The sequence below is a fragment of the Anopheles darlingi genome, chromosome 2 (assembly GCF_943734745.1).
Source record: "Anopheles darlingi chromosome 2, idAnoDarlMG_H_01, whole genome shotgun sequence".
In the NCBI taxonomy this organism is placed as follows: domain Eukaryota; kingdom Metazoa; phylum Arthropoda; class Insecta; order Diptera; family Culicidae; genus Anopheles; species Anopheles darlingi.
The window spans coordinates 58,112,405-58,132,865 of NC_064874.1; the positions used below are offsets into that span (position 1 = coordinate 58,112,405).

Here is a 20,461-nt window from a genome sequence, read left to right on the forward strand (position 1 = left end):
CAAGTTCTGGGTCTGGCACCGACAAATAAGGCATGTTGTGGAGGTATGTTGAAGCTGCGGTATGCTTTACGGTCGCTTGTCATACGTACATTCTTATCTTGCTTTGAGCTGGGCACAAACTTACCATACCCCAGACTCAGGATGAACAATGTGTGTGTGTGTGCGTGGTGGTTGCTCGTGCAAAACTTCTTTCTTTCTCCTACCACTACCATCAGTCTTATCGGGCATCAAGTAGGTGTTGCGGCTGCTGCTGCTGCTGCAGCACGAGAAATCAAACATTTTTCATTCCATGTGACGAAACTTTTCCAATGAGGTAAATGGAAACGGAGGCGTGGGTTTTGGTGCGTTTAGCAAGCGCTAGTGCTCACGATCATAGAGAAAATATGCGTGCACGAAAGTTGCGCAAAGTTTTCCGATGGAAAAATTCCCTCCCCACGTCCTCATCATCATCTTCACAGTATCGCGCTATGACACGAAATTATGCGAAAGATCATCATACACCATGATGAAAAGAGAGTTGGAGAGAGAGAGAGAGAGAGAGAGGAACAGAAGCTATGAAAAGCGCAAAAAGACATACCACCTAAGCTAAGTTTCTTGAAGAATGTTTTAGTGACAGAAGTTCAGCGACCTGCAATCATATTGACGGTTTTCGTTCATGTTGGGACATCACCTTCAAAGCGCAGGCTATCAACCCTGCCGGAGCGGAAATTTGTTTTCCAAGCAACCGATTACTGGACCACACTCTGGACCTCGAGCCATTGCGCGAAGTCAATTATCACCCGATTCTGCACGCGGAACGCATAACGTGCCGAAAAGCGCCATTTTGCGCTGAATAATGTCACGATATGAACGCCATGTTAAGAACCGTCCCGGAATGTGAGTGTCGTGCTGAAGGGCCATTAGCTGGGGCTGACAATCGCAGTCGTTGTTGCCTTATCTTAAATGAGATTTCGGTTTGACGCTTTAAAAGCCAACCTGAAGTCACCTGACAGAAGCGATTGTACTGGCCAAATGCCGTTGTTATTACCTCAGGGCGCCCGTTTCGATGAAGGCAAGGTGGCTAGTAGTTATGAATTTTAATTGCCGAGCAACAGACGGGCCGCTAAGGCTTCTAGTAGTAAACTTTCTTTTGCTAAAACTCTGAAACTGAAGTTGCTTCTTGATGTTAAAGTGTTTAGTACTTGAAAAACAATTTTAGTATTTTGGCATCTTTGGTTCGTGCAACCTTGGCACAACTATGAGCCTCTACTAATCATTGTCCATTGCTTCCCTGGTGATTATCGCGACATATGACATATGACAACGATTGTTTCGGTTACCACAAAGGCTTAAATCCTCCCGCAATGCGGGTCCTTGAATCTCGTGGTTTGTATAGATAACATTGGGAACCTTGCATTTGTTGAGATAGACATGGCCAGGTTAGATAGCTATGCACCGTCCTGCTGTCCAGCGCTCAAGATCTTAGTTAAGCGGATGCCTTCGTTGACCATGCATGTTGTTATCTCAGAATTGCGGTCAGCATGGACTATTGAATTTCTTATAAGCTTTGAGTAACAATGTCAATCCATCGTAGATTCAACCTCAGCAACCCATCTCAAAGCGACTTCAGACAAGAAACATCATTCATTTAATGACTTCAATCTGAAACTCTAATAATTAAACTAAATTAATTCAACAAAATCATCCTTGTTGGGTTAGTGAGTTTTGTAAACTAATTTTAAGCGAGTACCGTTGTTAAAACACAATATTTATCCGACGGATAAGCTACACACCGCACCCGTCAAAGTGCTTCCAATGTCTATCGGCAAACACACGGTCCCATGTACTGCAGTTTATCCGCACACCGTTTTGGCTGGTGTCATCAAATTGTCAAACAGCATGATCCCACGTGTCAGCTGTCCCGTGGGCGTCCATCCTTTTTCATTTCCTCATTTAATTGAAATTCATTTTGAAACACTCCAGTGGTCCACAGAGCCTGCGTGACTTGATGATGTGGTTAGTGTATTCGGGCGGTCCGGTTTTTGACCATCGATGAAGCTCGGTATCGAAGGGAATGAAATATTTCCCCATTCCTAGCCATCATCAAAGCTCATTCTCATCGACGACGACTATGCTCCCTATGATCGATCGGTTCATGCTGGAGGTGCGAGAACACTATCCCTTCCATCGGAACACGCGTCGCCTCGGACACAAACCAAACAACGGACCGGCTGGGTTGGATGAAACAAACAACCGAGTGGTCGTCGCCACCACCACCACCTACCACCTACCACCTACCAGCACGACATCAATAAGCGATAAATCACGTCTCCGCAGCATAAAAATCCGCATCCGTCGGCCAAAGAGCTGAAGAGGCAGATCTGTTTTCGTCCTGGAATGTGGAAGTTCGTGCCCACAGGGTTGCTACCGGTAGGGGCCCGTGATTTTTGGTGCCATACCCTTGGGTATAAATCATTTTAATGTTTCAATTCAAACCCACGATGTACACACGCCGAGTCCGCCCCTTCGCCGGGATGGAGCTTCATCGGCAGAGTAGTGTCCTTCTCGAAAGGAAACGAAGAACCGTGTACCGCGATGTATCGATATGGGGCGCCACACCGAATGAGCGCCTTCCGAAATAACGGGAAGGTATTTTCGGTAGGCAAACAAGGAAACGAAACGGGAAGCAAGCAACTGTCTTCCCGGCGCAAGGACTCGCTGCTGTTTAGGGTGTTGTTTTGATTTATTGCTGTCTCCATGGTGGTGGCGATCGTTTTCGACAAATAATTTAAGCTTTTTCTTCATTTTGTAACAATTATTCATCGGCTCTATTTTGTTTTCCAATTGGATACCGCTAGTGGGAGCGGGCTATCGGTTTTGGAAAATACTCTTTATAGATACTTGGTTTAGCATTTGGATGTGTTCATGGCGTAGTAACGTACCTTTAATAATGCTCGTGGTTATATCTTTTAGAGCCTATATCGTAGAGCTTGTAAAAATCATAAATCCTAAGTTGGAATTCTTATTGAAATTTATTTAGCTTTAAATCCTAACTCCACATAACTCATGTGCAAATGGTTCAATGGAGGAAAAGGTTGTTAAAAGCTCCGCATTTTATTTTTTCAATTGTTCACGGGTTTAAATCGTCAACATCTTCACGAAATCGCTGGATTGGAAACAACAGAATACATTCACAGGATTATTATTCCGAAGATCATCCAATTATATATTCAATTCCATTTCCTCATAATATCCTTCCAGATCAGTGCTTATAATAACACCATTTACCTGGAAAAGTACTTACAATATAGGCACTTCTGCTAGTCAGACGTGGACTGATGTATTTGTTTTTTTTTTTAATACCTGGAATTAGTGAAGAATTTTTCAAGAAGATCATTCAAAGATGAGATCCTGGAATACCTCAAAAGTCATGAACGGTTATTACGCTTACAATCTGCTTTATGATTTCAAAACATTATACCATAAAAGGTTACCCGACACACGCGAGAACTTATCCCAATTGAACCTGAAATGTAGAAAAATATTCCATGCTCTAATCGCAATCACCAATTGCCCGTATCAAGACCGGCCATTGCCGGAACGGAAAAAAGGAATCAAATAAAAACAATTCCGTACAGCACCAGGCGCGTGTGCCTTCGAGCGCAAAATCGACATCAAAATAACTCGCGCCACAAAACCCTCTCACTATATACTCTCGCAACGCAACGCTGGGTGTTCCGAATATGGATGTTACGTCAGGATACTCGTTCGACGCTGAACCAATTCATTAAATTCAAGGCTTGAGGATATTTTTGTAAGTGGGCTGGGCGGAGGGTACACACTCGTCGTCGAATTTCCCACGCACACAACTTAATCCCCAAAACCAGTCTAAACATCAGTTCGTGATACCACAGTTGGCCCAGGAAAGGCGGGGTATGATTCGATAAATTTTTCATCGATTCACGGTTGACGCAAACAGAAGCAATTCAGCGCGAGAACCCCCTTGCCCGGCATTTCGTTCGGATCCGCATCTTCGCAACGTCGATCTCGCAACCGATAATCGATAACAAGTTTATGAGTCGGAAAAATGGTACCCCCCAACGCCCCTCGTGTCCAGAGTTGCTGCCTTTTCCGTGGCGTTTTTTTTTCACCGTCAGTTTGCGGCATCCAAGACCGAGACCGAGGCGGTCTTGGCGCAAGCTGGCGGAATGTTTCGGATGTTTCTGTTCTGTTATTTGTTTTTCGCTCCGGTACCGTCTGATTGTTATTTTCACAACACTTTTGACCTTCGATTTTTCCACTGGCTGCACGTTCTGCTGACGCTGGTTCTCTGCTTATCCCCGGTTAACGTATCGGCGCGACATCTTGGCATCTTGGCGCCCATCAGCAGTGGCTTAATTATGATCCCGCAAGAAGGCGGACGTTACGCGCACTGGCGGCTGTTCATTTTACGGCATTATTGGAAAATTGTCGGAATTTCTTCGAAAGTTCGAACCAACATTTAGCCAACGATGTTCCATCCATGCTTCACCGCTCATTACCTCGAACCTCGGAATTCCTAATGATGGCTACGTTTCGCGCATTGCAGGATTGCGAAGGAAAAAAAAGGAAATCTGAGAAAGCCTCGCCTGCGGCTACACTTTCTACAACATCATTAGCATGGTGGACTGTCCGCACTTTGCCAGCTAATCCACTCCCGATCGGTTTTCGGTCCCGCTCAGACGAGACGAGACACGCTTTCGCGGCCTTCGCCGTAATTCGGAAGGAAGTCGCGAGTGGCTAACGCAAAGATTCACTTTCGGTTCTTCTTTTTTCTCTTCCCCTGCAAATGGCCCATTGGTAACCTCCCCACAAATGGAATTAAACAACGCCCGCAGGGCAGGGCGGTACCGAGGGCACGACCGACCGAAAGTTCGCGTGAAATCTTCTCGGCACGGCTCGGAGTATGTTTTCCACCTTCTCTCCACCACCGTCGATTCCAGCGCTCGGAAAGTGGTCCAGTTCCAGACTCGCCCGAAGGCATCAATTTAAAATGAGATTACAAAGTGTCCTTTCTGCGGCGTTGCGCGACGCACGGGTGGGATAGCGGGAGTTGGACCAACCGGAAACCAGCCAACCAACCAACCAACCAACAGGGGAACCAAATTACACAATCTTTCGCACACAATTCCGCCTAATGGAAAAGTGGAAGGCGATGGCAGGGTCCGAAGGGCCGGCGGCTGGGGTTTGGAGAAGTAGCAGCAGCAACTACTTCAACACGCACCCCATTAGGTAGCTCGACAGTCCGGAACCCTCGACGAAAGCAACAGTCCGAGGAGAAGTAGGACCATTACATTACTTCATCCCGAAATCCAATAGGGAAGGAAGAAGGAATCCTAGTTCCTCCCAAGGAAGCTTCACACTTACAGCCTGCTAAAAGTCCTCGAGACTCGAGAGGAGAGAAAAGCCTGGTTATGGAAGAGCAAGACTCGCTGGTGGGTCTCTGGTGCTTTCTGGGTAGTAAAGTTGTAATAATACTGATCGACTTCCGGCATCCCGACGAGTGCGGTCCCGACCAGTGGGGTGGGGCTGGCAACACAGTCATCATCAGCTTGTCCTTGGGGAGATATTGAAATCGAGTAGGATGTAGCAAAAGGATAAAGCAAGAGCGAGAGCCAGAAAGGCAATAAGAGAAGGTAATAAACTTGTGTGATGTAGAGTTAGGTGCCGTATCGATGTTACCGAACCCACGAATGTCTTATTCTGGAAATGGACTCAAACGGTGTCCAGTATCCCAAAACTAGACTAACCTTCGTCAAGGCTCAACTCCCCGGGGAATGTCGTGTGTTGTGAGTAAGAGCTCCAGGTCGAATTATCGATGAGTGGCACGAAGCTTTGTAGACCGACCGATGGCGTAGGCGAGCTTGCAAGGTGCATCGTCAGTCAGCTCCGGCAGCAGCTTCATACGACCTTTTGACTACACTGCTTGTACGCATGTGTACTACATGTCGTCATAGCACATGTTGTTCGCAACGGCATTCTACTACAAGTGTCGTTGGTGCTCAGCTCGCCCAGGAATGCTCTTAGGGGATTGTTCTGGCCGTCTTATCGGTCTTGGTGACGGTACAGACATGCCATGTGACGAAAATGCCATTCACTCGACAGTCAGATACATTTGTTGGCCAATTGACAGGCAGTAGGTCGACAGACCGTGAGTAACTTAAATGTCTCCTGTTGAATAGGGAATTCTTGTCGTTTATCATGTATGTTCATTATGCAAAAAACCTTTGTACACTTGTCGCCGCTCTCTCATCTTAATACTACTCTCCATAAGTGCGTTGACAAGTTTGAATCCCTTACATAGATAGTTACAAAATTTGGAAAATTACTCCACAAGAAATCTCGTTCTAGTACAGAGTTACCAATAAAAAACATAAATTGCACAGCAGACAGTAAAACTTGACCATGTAGTTAGTGCAACTGTACTTCGAATAGTGTACAAATCATTTCGTGAGACATTACATGAAACTATCTGCGTAAAACATGTTTGAGTTTCAAATACATTCGGAATGCAAATCTGGGAAGTCTTGACAGTAGAACAAGCGAAATCACTCAAAAGCCCTTAAATTAGAGCAACTGTCTCCGCTGCTAATCTATTCCTTTTTTGCTGAATTTTATTTCATCCCATATATTTCAACAACTTTTCCGCTGAACCATCCCCACCTTCATCTGCATGTTGCGCGCATATGAATGAAAGTGGTACTTACATTAATTATTTATATGATGATTAAATCTTTTTCAACCCGGAGTTTTGCCAGATATCATCTCCAGCTATGGAACTAACCGCGACTGTAGTGCGACTTCTCGACTCTCATTCACTAGAGGGCCCTTCCGGATGCTTCGCAAAAGTTTTATACGCCATGTTCCAGTTTCCAATTTGTCTGAGCACAGGCAGAGAGAGAGAGAGAGAGAGAGAGAGAGAGAGAGAGATCTCATGCAGCACAGGATCATGCTCATCTCATGCAGCACAGGATATCTTTCACTCACTTCTGCCCCATTCTTGAAGTCGCTTCCTCCCGAGGGAAATATAGGTTTTCTTCTTTACTAGCATCACTGCGGCCCTTGGGATGGATGAAAAAAAAAAGTGGCGCAAAAGTTGTACTAGTGGTCCGCACACTCGACTCGCGTGCACGTTGTACATCGCTGATAGAGAGAGCGCATCACAACATGGCATGCACCTCACTCAATCCACAAAATGCACCAACTACGGTGCCATTCGCTGCTTCATTCCGGCGTGAGTGAGATATGACAGCGTCGTGACAGCGAATGAATTGGATTGTGGATTGTTGCCACGGAAAACTTTGGTCCCCGTGTCTCGTTGTCGGAGCAAGGCGATCCCGGCGATTGGTTCGCGGTGCGGTTGCTGATGTTGCTGACACAAGGACCCCGTTGCAGCCGGATGACTCACTTTCTCTCTCTCTCTCTCCCTCTCCTTTTCTCTATCACTGTCTGCATCCGACACTTTGTGTCCTAGCGTTAATTGAATTCCCTTCCGCATCGGGCGCTGGTGCAGCCGATTGAGTTCGATTGTTGTTGTTGTTGGAAGGAAGCGGGCTATTAAGGGGGCTTCTTGTTTTATGGTGTCGCATCAGCCATTTATGCGCTTCTCCCGCTATTGAAAGCGGGACGGGACGGGGGGTTTTCCTTTTCCATAAACTATAACCATAAACTCATTTGCGCTTTTCCGTATTTCATTTCAGGCCTCCACCTCCGAGCTGCTGAAGTGCTTAGGAATGTTCCTTCACGATCGATGCCGTAAGCTGCGCGACTTCCAGGCCGGCGACGCCGTCATGTGGCTGCGAGCCGTCGACAGAAGTTTACTGCTGCAAGGCTGGCAGGTACGTACACAATCGCCAATGGGTTACCAAATGCCCATCGATCATGATAAACGATCGAAAACGGATGTCGGAATGGGAGCAACGTTGCTTGAGATTACCCAAATAGATGGTTCCAAAAATGATTAGAATCGACGCGGGTTCTTCTCGTTGAAATACGACACGACCACGGAAACCAGGTCTTTGATTTAATTTGTAGGACATCCTTCCTAGAGCAACACCAGCCGCAGCCAGCCAGCCAGCCAGCCATCATCACAATCACCTTCGTATTAACGATGGTGACCCCATATTTTACTATCCATAAAAAAAATTCAACATCAAGCAGAAGCTGCTAATCCGTTCGACGACGACGACGACGAGCAGTGGTTTCGTCTATCACGAGAGGTTCCGTAAACTGCAGACGACAGCTTGATTAGCGGTGCGTAACTCGCACCGGCTCGAGAGCTTTCATCACTCCTCTCTCTCGCCTTTACAGACCAGGTGTCGACGAACGACGCTCTCGCGTGTCTGACAGGTTTTTGGGTTTTGAGGAAAAGTTTTATACATTTTCCACCTCGCGCACCGTCCGGTAAATGCGGCCAGCCAGCGATCCTGGTGGGTGGTCACGGCTATTGGTGGGAAGTTTCCATTACTTGAGCAAAAGTTTGAAGTCGAGCTGAGGAGCAGGGAAGGCTAGAGGTATGGTGGTTGAAGCAAACAAGCAGGATAACAGGTGCCTAATGCCGTGATACGGATCACAGTAGCCTGGTAGCCTGGAGTTTGCGTTTTCATAAAGGACGTAATCATAAATCCACTAATGATCTAATTAATTACGCGCATTGTTGCTGGTAAAGCGGGCAAAACGGGTAATTGCTAACCGGTGGTAGCCTAGGATCACGAAAATGGATGAGCCTTATTCGATTTCGAATACCACAGGGCTCTAGGGGGCCCCCCGTGACCCTCATTATCATTGGTAATATACACTTTGCGAATAGGTACTGGGCTGCAAGGCGCCTCCATTGCAGTTCATCTCAACTGTAATAACCACCGATCAACCTCGGAGCTATAATAGTTACTTGAACTGTCTGTGTACAGAGTATTAAAACATTATTTCCCTTAAGCTCAAGCGATAAATTGATGTTAGACTCAATTGAGCACTCCTTCGTAGCGAGCCTCTCAGACACTTCAGATAGGACACTCCATCAAACGGTGATTAGAACACTTTTGCCCTGTCCGCCTGGTAGCGGCCATTGCGCCGCGATAGAAACTAGGTTAAGCACACGGGCAGCTGGAGATGGCTGTGTATATGCAGAGTGGACTACTACGCTCGGTGGAGTCCAATTAAATGTTTTCGGTTGACCTCATCGCCTTCGAAACATTTGGCCTGCTAGATGGCGCATACGACGGGCTCCAGGCAACCGACTACCAGCTGCGCTCTGCTGCTGAGAGCTCTGAATATTTGAGCACATTTGAAGCACCCTTTTTTGGGGACCTGCCTGCCGCTAACCCCCGGAAAAGGTGTCACAGAGGTGTCACTCGTACTCGAACGTTGGACCGAAACGCGGTCAGACACGCGGGCATGGTTCTAGGGCCTAAAGCACTAAAAATGAAGCGCGCCATAAAATCGCGTCCCTGTGCTCCTTGGCACGGTGGAGGAGATCGGGTACCGACAATGACCATCATCACAGGATGATCGTGAGGACCTTTTGCAAGGGGTCCCTTTCGGGGACCCCTGCTTTTCGCTTTTGCTGTTGGAATGGCCAGGAGTCAGTCAAACACCTGCCAAAAACCAGCTTTTTTTACCAAGGCACCACATTTCAATGGCTTCAAAACAAAAGGGAGGAGGTTTTTTGGAACGAACGGGGAAGCCCGAGATGAGCCGGACGAAACAAAGACGACCTGCCCCTAAAGCAGCGCTCGCTCCCGCTAGATGGTTAATTTAATGGTTGCTCCCGTGATTTCATGCTACGAGATATTCCGACGCGCTGCAGCCCGCCTTGAGGGCTTCTTTTTTGGCCAAAAAAGCGAGAAAAAATGGATCCCTTTCTGCACATTTTATGAGCTTTTGGTGGTGGTGGTGAGCAAACACTCCCCCCAACTCTCCTCTTGAGATCCTCGGTTCGAGCAGCGGTACCGCTTTTTTGTGGCCAAAAAAGGTTGAGGACGCCGCCTGTTTGGGGCTACAGCTTTTGTTCGGCAGTGACTTTTGCTTCGTTTGGCTTAACGGGCATTTAAAAGGTGATTCCAAGTGCTTCTTGAATCTGACCACGGTCAAGGCCGTCGGCCGAGGGGGGGAGGAGCGGCCCTTTACGACAAACTTTCTTTTGATAGAGCCATCGTTACTGGCGGACTCGGAACCAACTTGTACCCTTGTAAAACACCATTTGCTCAATGTTCCATCTCATCAACAATTTGCCATTTTTACCAAACTGGCTTGCTATGGGCACAGCACAGCGCCTGGTTGCGCTCTGGGTTGCGATAGTAATGCGATCTACATAATCCCGTTCGGGACTTGACTGGAAAGCTTTTGCAAACAGGAATAAACAAAAAAGGAATGGATTATGTTGCCGGGCATGCCAGATAATGTTGTGACTCTCTGCTGATAGGATGCACATTAATCACATCTATCAACCAAATCCTTGATTCTCTTTCTTCCTTTCGTAACCTCTCGCTCTTCTCCGTTTGAGTTGGCAAACGAGGTTATGTAACGGCTTTTTGCTCGAAATTAAATGCTGCCAACATTACGTATGTAGATAGCTGTTGAAAAAAGAATTTCCCACCAAGTTTTACCCTTTCAATCACAGCCTTTACATGGAAAAGGCCCAACCGACCAAAGCTCTTCATGCTAGTATTAGTCGGGAGTGATTAATGCTTTTCCGTTGGCCATTGGCCAAACAATCGCCCAACCCGTTGAGTCTGACCGATACAAGCACTAGAGACTACACCTTGGGCGCGATAGCGATAACTCCCTAGCGATAACTCTCTAGCATAAATCGGAATCCCCACCCCAACAGCTGCTGCTCGATCATTGCCAATCGCTGGAAAGCGATGTCAATTGTGGCGAACGGCTGTTGGTGGTGAAGGATTATGCAACAAAGCTCGGCTATTCGGTTGAATCTCGAATCCACAATGCTTGGTAGCTGCTTAAGAAAGAACCATTAGCTTGATGCTTAGCTGAATCAAGGTAATGGTTCTTTTAAGCCGATTCCTACTAAGAAATGGATTCGACGGCTTTTAAGGCGAACTCTTCTCAAACAACAATATCGAGCTTCTAAACCGATTACGAGTGACTGACTGACGGAGAAGCCCCTTACCGTGATGCAATAAAACAATCTGCAGCAGTTTTTAATCCTACAAGGACATTGAAGCTATAAAGATAAATTTGCCGATACAAAGATCAATTGGATTAAAACTGAGCATTGCACACTATACATGAAACATTTTATCTAATATATCTTTCATCTAACTAAAATGCAACGAGTTATTCAATCTATCTATAAAAATTCTCTCTATTCATCTAGATAGAAATGATTCTACATTATTAAACGCTATGTTTCTGATATGATTTCCCTAGACCTGTTGTCAGTATATTAAATAAGCGAAAACACTCAATATCAATAAAAAAAAACGTTGTACGGCAACTAGTAAGCATGCGTAGTTAATCCCAAATACCCAATCACAATAATACAATACAAATTTTTATTTTCGGATATATTTTGTTTCTTCCATTGTTCCTTTGCAATTTCTCGATATTTTCTATCCAAATGCTTCCTGAAACTCTTAATAGAAAAGAAATAAGAATGCTATTGAAAATACAAGAAACTAACCTCGGCGTTGTCGAAGAGTTATTCCTTGAAGAGCTGCGATAAAGGAATGGATTTATTATTGTTAAAAACACTTTACGTGTTCGATGACACAACATTTTATGTGCCTTCAATAATTATCTTTAAAAAGTTTAAACACACGGGAAGAATCATAGTAGATTTTATTGTAACAATCTCTGGCTTTTTCGCGAATTTTGTCCTGCCAATGTCCTCATTCTATAATCTTGTGTCAGATAAACTTTGGTGTCCTTTTATTTTTCTGTTGGAACCAATATTTTGACTACAGTTCGTTGATGTAGTTAGTTTTTGGACGTTTCTTTTACTTAGTTGGATTCAACTCAATTACGATTTCAAAGCGTACTCCGTCGTCTGTCAACTTGTGTAATGTCTGTATACGGCGTCACAGTAAAACCGCAAGACCATACCAGGCAGACCATCAACCATACCTGGCTGACCTGTTAGATAAATGTATTCACATTGTGAGGTTCACCTATCTTCTCGGCGTCTCTATAGACGAGGAAAATGAAGCACAAGACTGTTGACCGAACGTTGTGCATGTCTAATGTGGGTAATCCAAGCCACACACACTGACATATACACTCTCGCACAATCTACATATCAAGTGCAATGGATGTACGTCCAAGTTCCAAGTCCTGTATTCCTTATCTTCCTCAGACCACCATCATTCAGTGCTTGGACTGGGGTCTATATGATAACCATTTGGACAGCCTGTCTGATGCGGGAGAAACGGAATCCGGTGTATGTGTGTGTGTGTCTGTTGGGTGTGAAAAATCATCCCAGCGCCAGTTGGCGATTCGGTGAATTTTCAATTCCAGTCACTGCCACAGCCACGGCACCAGTGACAACCACGACCTAAATCTGTGGTTTTGTGCATGAATAAATTATACTATCGCTGGCAGTTGGCACTAGCACGACGAAAGGGAAACTAACATTCGGATTTTTCCTTTTTTTCTTCGTTTTTTTTTACCCCGATCATGATCTAAATGTCTGCTTCCGGTAACATCGTCCAATCGGTAACCGTTGTGTGCAGATGACGTGTGGTAGCGGGCTTACCGGTTGTTGCGGATAAAATTGAATGTTGAATTCAATGCGAAAACCATGTTACCTATCGTTCGTGCTATCGCTTCTATTCATGTTCAATGGTAAAGATGCATTCAACGGTGATGTACAAAGGCAAATAAACTAACAAGAGTGAGCAACGTATGCTACTCGTTGTCTGGTAACGGGTTTTATTTATATTATGCGCTACATAAATCACGGACTTGAGTAAGATAGTAAGTCTATTGCAATCAAATAAAAAGCCTTAGAAGAAATATTTACTTTACTCAACTTAACGTAATGCTCAGATCTGAAACCTATTCAGTTACCGAAGGAATTCAAATGCAATGTCACAATGTTGATTCCTTTTTGAAAAACGAAAAGCAAACACAATCATGAAGCCTTTATAGCAAAATATCGATGTAGATCCACGAAACCACAAAAAATGGAGAACTATAACGAATGTTTGATTTCTACATAACGCAACTGGTCAGCAGGGGCAATCCGGGAAATTGGTCATCCGACCCGATGGCCGGTTCTGGTCATCGAACGCCAGCAAGATTTTGGAATCAATTAATTTATGCAGCACATTTCTTCTTCTCTCGCACCTTTTCCGACAGGATGTTGCCTTCATCAACCCGGCCAACGTGGTGTTCGTGTACATGCTCGTGCGCGAGCTGGTCGATGGCGAGGAGACGAAGGAGGCAGAGCTGCAGGCCGCCGTTCTTACCTGCTTGTACCTTTCCTACTCGTACATGGGAAATGAAATTAGCTACCCACTGAAACCGTTCCTAGTGGAGGACTCGAAGGATAAGTTCTGGGACAGGTAAGTGCAAGGCTCCCACCGCTTTCCCCTTTCCTTTATTTCCCTCCAATCTCCAACCAAGGCTCGTGTGCGTGTGGTGGACCAACACCATTGCATCACAGGCTAGGCAATTAATCATAGCAAGAAGCACTATGATCCTGCCTGATGCTGCTACAGAAGGAGTGGTCAAGGATCAGTATGCGATGGGACTTGGTGGTTTTCATGCCGTCTCATGGCAACGGTTAGTGGGAAATATGTGGGTCTGGTCTACGATGCTTAGACGCATTCGCATTTGGCTGCATGCTCTGCATGTCGCTTCCATCATGGGAGGCCAAACGTTGTGAACAGATTTTGTTCTGCTTCTATCAAGAGCGATTGCGCCGTCCACGTTTTATGCAATCGGTAACTCCCGAGTGTTCTTACAATCATTGGTGGAACATGAAATATCATCTTGCTAGGAATAGTTATGGTGTTTGCCATTTAAAGAAAAACAACTACGTGTACTTATAATTATTTTTAATTTTTTTTTGTATTTCTGAATAGATAGATAGAAAATTGAGAGGTTCAGCCGCTTGGAAAACCGTACACTATACAAACCTTTTGCAAGTCGCAAGATTAAATTGAAATTAGAAAAAAGCTAGCAAGCATTACCAACGGTTGTATGTTTTATTTTGCACTGTTTCACGCAAACGCTTAGTTATTTGATTTTGTAGTAGATTATTCCTTTGCTCCTCTTGAATTTTACCGACTGTTAATGTTCGAAACGAAGATCATTCTCGAACGAAATGGTAATCAATATTTAAGGGATATTTCAAGAGGGATATTTCTCATGAGAATAATTCTTTGCCAGAGTCATCGTAGCACAGTTGGTTGATTGGATTTCAACCATGATGAACTGTTTCATCATTAGCGAGCTGCCGGGATGACGGAAAAATGCTAGGAACAGTCACAACAAAACCCCCAACTTCCAGCATCCCGCTGAACTCAAAATAATTCTGTTCGCGTACAGCATTGTTTAACGGCTCGGAATGAGAAACGGCGCGTGTTCTAATAACTCCCGCGATGAACGGCGGAAAGTGGCAGCACGGAGGCTGAAGCGCTGATGGATTTATTCCGACAGCAGTAGAATTTATTGGTCCAACGTTGCAAAACGCAAGCTATGAGAAGCCTTTGGTTGGACCAAGGCTTGATTTATGCTCGCGGCTCCGGGATTCAGTTGCTCTCAGTGCTGCTACGGTCACAGAGCATGTCTATCATTGCGGTGAGTGAAATGAAGCGAATGTATGCTTGGGCACATTCGCCATGCCAGCCTCTGATGTGTTGCGCCTTGGAGACGCTCTAACCCCCCGGACAAACTCGCGCCCAATTATCTAGAGCATCGAAATGTTTATAAATGGTTGATGTGGAACGATGCTGCACAGCATCCAGACAAAGAGACACGGCAAACAAACGGAAAATGCTGCTTTGAGCAAACACAGTGTGAGAGAAAGCGAAACGTGAAAGGAAGTAGAAAACGGGAAATCAATCGAATTACATCAATAAATTATTTATTCCGTCTATGGGGCATTGGCCTGGCAGAGAGCAAACGAGAAAGAGAAAGAGAGAGAGAGCATCGGCTTCAGCAGACCATAGCCACTTGGACCACTTTGGCCACTTAGATCAACATCCTAATCAAATCAGCCTCTTTCCCTTCCATGTGACCACCGCCTTGGAGTTTCCTCATCCTAATGCTTTACTCATACGTCCTCTTCTTTTATGTCTCTCTTTCCGGATCCGGCGCGCGATTCCACACATCGGGAACAACGGCTGCTTGCTCTCGCTGGTCCTGGCAGATGTTTGCTGATCGTTAACCGGCTGTCCTCGAACATGCTGCGCATCAATGCCGAGCCGGGCTTCTTCACCGAGATCTTTACCGAGCTGAAGGCCTGCGGTATGAACACGAACCCGAGCTCCGGTGGTAATATGCCGTGCGGTGCGGCTTGACGCAGCACCCGCCATCCGCGCGAAGTCGTCGTCCGGCTGTCCATTGCCGGCCAGCAGCAAAAGTACCAGCACCAGACGAGCACCCTCCAGGAGCTGACGAGTGTTGTCTGATCGGCCGGTCGGCCGGTCGGGGAACCCCTCACCGTTACCAGTGCCAGCTAGTGTCCGCCCGCCGTGGGCTTCGGTTCGTCTCCGATCCTAACGAACAGTGGCAGTACCACAGCACCACTTCCGCCGCAGGCCACACCCCAGCCGCAAGCAGCAGCAGCAGCAGCAGAAACAGAACGAAAAGTAACGAAACACAATGGGAAAAGTAACTTCCATTTCGCACACTCGAATGGGATCTGTGTGATAGTGTAGTGTGTGGGCATGTGTGTATGTGCGCGGTACGAAAATTTGTTGATTTTGTTTATTATCAATATTAGACATTAATTGATGTAAGATCAGTGAGTGTGATCACCACAATCGCATAGACTCATCCAAAACTGTCGACACAGGATTCGTAACAGTAGTGCTTCACGGGGAAGATCTATTGTCCTAGGGTTGCCCGTGTACCATGGACAAACTCAAATCATTTTGTAGAAGACACAATGTACAACCGCAAATTAACCAACCAGAAAGCGGTTCCCTAGATGTGCGGATGTTTCTCGTTTTTAGTGTATTAAGGGAGCACACCAGACCGGGGACTGGGTGCTCGAAGCAAAACATCGAAAACAACCGATGACCGTGAGGATGTTGCGGTTCATAAAATACGAAAGTGCGGACCCTCAAACCCAACCCACGGTTCCCAAAAGCTCTTCGTTTCACCCGACCGGAAACCATACATTAGTAGGCGAAGACGCCGAGACGCTAGAGACCGCTAGAGAGAGAGAGAGAGCTAGAAAGAGAGGTAGATTAGTAGGCGAAACCATCGACATCCTTTTACGGTGAGCTTCGTGGCCCACTCAGACTATTCCAACACTCAGGAGGAAGTGTGTGCTGCACGGGATCTGATAGGATAACATTTTGCATCCCCGCGCAAAACAAATGCGATCCTCTTTAGCACCCTGTCGACCTCGGACCTCCATTATTACACTTGACAAATGTCACCACTACGGGTCATCAGAATGATGGACGAAGAAGGCTAGGACGATAGGAGGAATCTATCCATTTTGCCCTGAACCATAAGAACAGACACGTTAAATAATGGGCACATCAACAATAGCCACAACAACAAAAAACCGGAAGGAAGGTAACCATACACACCCACACTTACACACACACTGCCTCCCGACGATTTTGGGACGAACTGTGGCGAAGTGACGCGGTTGGAGCAGAGAAGGGGACATCATTTTGATAAAGAGACCAACGTCGGTCAGCGGCAAACAAATGGATCTGTCGCTGGGCAACAAAGGTCAACTAGATTGGCGATCCTTGCGTTGCTAGTTGCCCCGAAAATGGTGCCCATTTGCATCGTAATTTACTAACGAATTAGCCCCCATGCAGTGAATGATGTTTCCAATGGTACTCCTCATTCATTTCTTATGGGCCAAGCAGCTGGCCCTCGGCTCCGTAAGCAGATGCGATTACATTTTATGCGAGAAAATCTGCCTCTTTTTTTCATTCCCTAAACTACACCGAACATTCTTCGTTCCATCCCGCTCCCTTTTGTATAGTGTGTAAGTGAATGTTAATGTTTTACAAATGTGACCTATATAGAACAATTCCACGAAAGGGGAAGAAAGTATTCAGGCGGGGTGGTGGCTAGAGGCAGTTAGTGTGATAGGCAGCAAGACATGGTTTTCATTTTCTGGATGAAGATCCACTACGGCACTACTTCTTCATTTGATCGTTTACGGAAAACCGTTTCGTTGATCGACTTTGTTTTGGACTGTTCCGATTTGACCAAAGGGTACACTAGGTCATTAGGGAGAGCGTTATCTTGTGTAGTTCAGATCAGAACAGTCGCATTTTGTATATGCCCTTATTTAACATATCGCTTGTAGTATCAGATGGGATTAATCTAGTTTCATCTAATGAATTTGAATTGGTTCCATTGTATTTATTCCTTTTTTGTGATTCATATCGGGCCATATCTTGCCTCTCTATTCGAGCTCTCTGGAATGTGATCGCAGTGATACTACCTTTTAACTTAATTTATTTAAAACGCATTTGAGATCACCATCCAACAACGGTTGCGCTCCGCGCTGAGTGCAAGCGCTAAAAGTCAATAACCAAAACTCAAAACCGCGGGCTCCGGGAGCACATAGATTCGTAAGTCTTTCTTTCACTACCCCGTAAGCAATTCGTGAGGTGGGCCAACACAGGAGTACCGGGGGGAAAACGCTGTAAATAGTAGTACGAAAGAGATGCAACTAGCGTGAAGTGGGGATGCATAGTGCGTACGGATAAGGCATATAGTAACTGTAAGAAGTCAGCAGGAGTCATACATTCCATCCAGTTTGCTTTTAATACGACACTCATTTTTCGTTTCTCTTGGTTTTTTCATTTGACGAACCTGTGTAACATGTACGTATCATCTTCAGCTCTATTTACCGGGACAGGACAACGAGCGACAACGTGACGTACGTGCGCGATGGAACATATAACTGTTATACCCGTCTGAATAGATAATGGAGTCAAAGTCCGTTGGTGGCATCCATGATCGTGGACAAACGGCACTAGATAAGTAATTGGTTAGGTTGGTAGTAAAGCTGCAGCTACTCACTAGCGCACCTTGTGTGCGTGTGTGTTTGTAGGACGTGTGTAGGTGTCCATTGTTTCTCAGTCGTCCATTCTGGTTCGTTCAGTTTCTCTAACGCACGCTTACTTCATGCATATCCTTTTCGAACCATTCATTTTTGATAACTCGAAATATAAGGGCCAAAATGGGACGAAACGGAGCAGTGATCACAGCCCCACTCAGCGCCTGATTGATGGTAGCAAGGATGGAAGGAATAGAGAGACGAATGACGAGACATCCAGCAGATATAATAGTATTAGAGTTGTTTACTAGCTTGTCCCCGTGTAAACACTGTTGTGAGAAGCTGTGGGAAGGCCGGATGATGTGCAATTAGAGTTCCGATAGAATTAGCTCAAAACCGACGAGCATCCCGATGCCTGGAAAGCGCACGATCCTTCCGCGGATTGTGGCACCAGGCTAATCCAGGCGTGCATGTGTGTATGTGTGCGTGTGCGTGTGTGTGCAATAGTATAAAATGGATGGAGCGAGCCGGACTAGGGAGCGACTACCAGGGCGTGGGGGCGTGCGAGCGAATAAGGTTGTTTCATACAAAAGTAAAAAACAAAAACACACTACAAATGGTGCATTATGAAACCACTCGGAACCAATCCACTAGTATTCTTCCAAAGTTTATCTGCGTGAAGTGAAGCAAATTCCTCTCAAATTCGAAACTGGATGTTCGGTCATGTGTTTCTCGGCGAAACCCGAATACTCAAGAGTAGCAGGTAACACAGGACAGGAGGTTGCTAGGCGAGTACTCTCTAGACGAATTGTTCCAAAACAAGCTAGAGTGGAAGTCTAGGAACTAATCGCAGCAACCCAAAAAATTAAAAAAAAAAAAACAACTCAAACCACAAACTCTTAAATCGAAGTAATGCAGAAGTATGATCTAGAAAACTGGATATTATGGATATAATGTTGAATGTTGAATTAAACTTGATAACCCTTTAGCGAAGCAGGTGCAAGAATGTGCAAAACGCGATGCGAAATCGAAATACGAAAACAGATACTCAGACGTTCAAGCTCGAGAGAGATGCGTGCACTGGTGGAAATCGGATGTGAAAACATCACTTATGATCAGCAAGCACGATCGAACGATCGTTGAAGAGTAGCAGACCTCGAGGAACACGAGATTGCGATACACTAAGCTGTAGATCATACCGTTCATACCACACGTGCTCCTTCGTACGACCAACGGAAAAGGGAAACCCTTTAAAGCGTCGTGCTTCAGCGTCGCAACCGGGGTCCGTTAGTTGGTTGGTTGGTTGGTTGGTGCCACACCTACAGTTAGCAGCTTGGAAGGATCAATTGCACCACCTCGGGAAACGGGGACAAGACGATACATTTTCGCGAAAGCGAATGAGAGACCAAACTAACTAGAGTGCGAAATGCGGTGGTTTCCTAGCTCGATGTTTCTCCACTGACCATCGAGCTAGCTCATGTAGATTAGTAGAGTTTTATTGTGCGGTGGTTGAAGGTTTAGCGGTACACTGTTTTATCTTATTGGATTCTTCGGTTCTTTCTTCAACTGTTTGGTACCATCTTCTAGTTCTAACGATATGACAAACATTCAATCGACCTCTCGTTTAAAACCAAAAAACGAATGTTTTAGCAACTTTGTGATCCAAAAAATTCATTCAAATGCCGTAACCGAAGAAACAGGATCGAACGGCGAGAGATCTTGCTTCTCATTGTTCACTCCCATCTATTGGATTCGGATAAATTTAGTTTGCCATACCAAATGGCCTCTGAAGCTCTGTTGTCGTCACAGATCGACAGTATAGGAGCGAACGGCCGTATACTCCCGTGTTAGATGCTGGGGCTAGAATCAATACCTAAGAAAACGGTGCGTAAGATGTTTTTCAACACACTAATGGTTCATTAGCTTGTTGATAGAAATTCTGAAATCTGAATAGAATAAACCGACAAAGAGATACTACAAAGTTGAGATCTAATCGCCGGGTAAGGATAGAGCGTAACTTTAACTAACTACTTGGTACGTAACTGCGCGTTCATTGCAAGAACCGACACCGATGTAAAAGTCACACAATAAACACAGAAACTCAATATAAACCAAAGCACAGGTCAACAGCAGCAGAAGCAGTCGATGCCCAAGCAAGCAGCAGGCAAACCATGCCGGTGGAGGTCACTACAGTGCGGGGCCGCTCCACCAGGTGCAAGGAAATGTGCAAATTGAACAAATACTATGACAAATTATAATTTTTTAAGTAGAGAA

General features: G+C 45.5%; 1 protein-coding gene across 2 annotated transcripts in view; it reads left to right on the forward strand.

Annotated features, from left to right (window-relative positions):
- The window catches only part of LOC125952816 (uncharacterized protein DDB_G0283357), a 51,476-nt gene extending 31,015 nt beyond the window's left edge, over nt 1-20,461 (forward strand). For both annotated transcript variants that reach the window (XM_049682539.1, XM_049682540.1), the window contains exons 3-5: nt 7,719-7,856; nt 13,336-13,541; nt 15,353-20,461. In XM_049682539.1, coding sequence (XP_049538496.1) covers nt 7,719-7,856; nt 13,336-13,541; nt 15,353-15,503 — 495 coding nt within the window. In that variant the 3' untranslated portion in view covers nt 15,504-20,461. The remainder of the gene's footprint in view (nt 1-7,718; nt 7,857-13,335; nt 13,542-15,352) is intronic.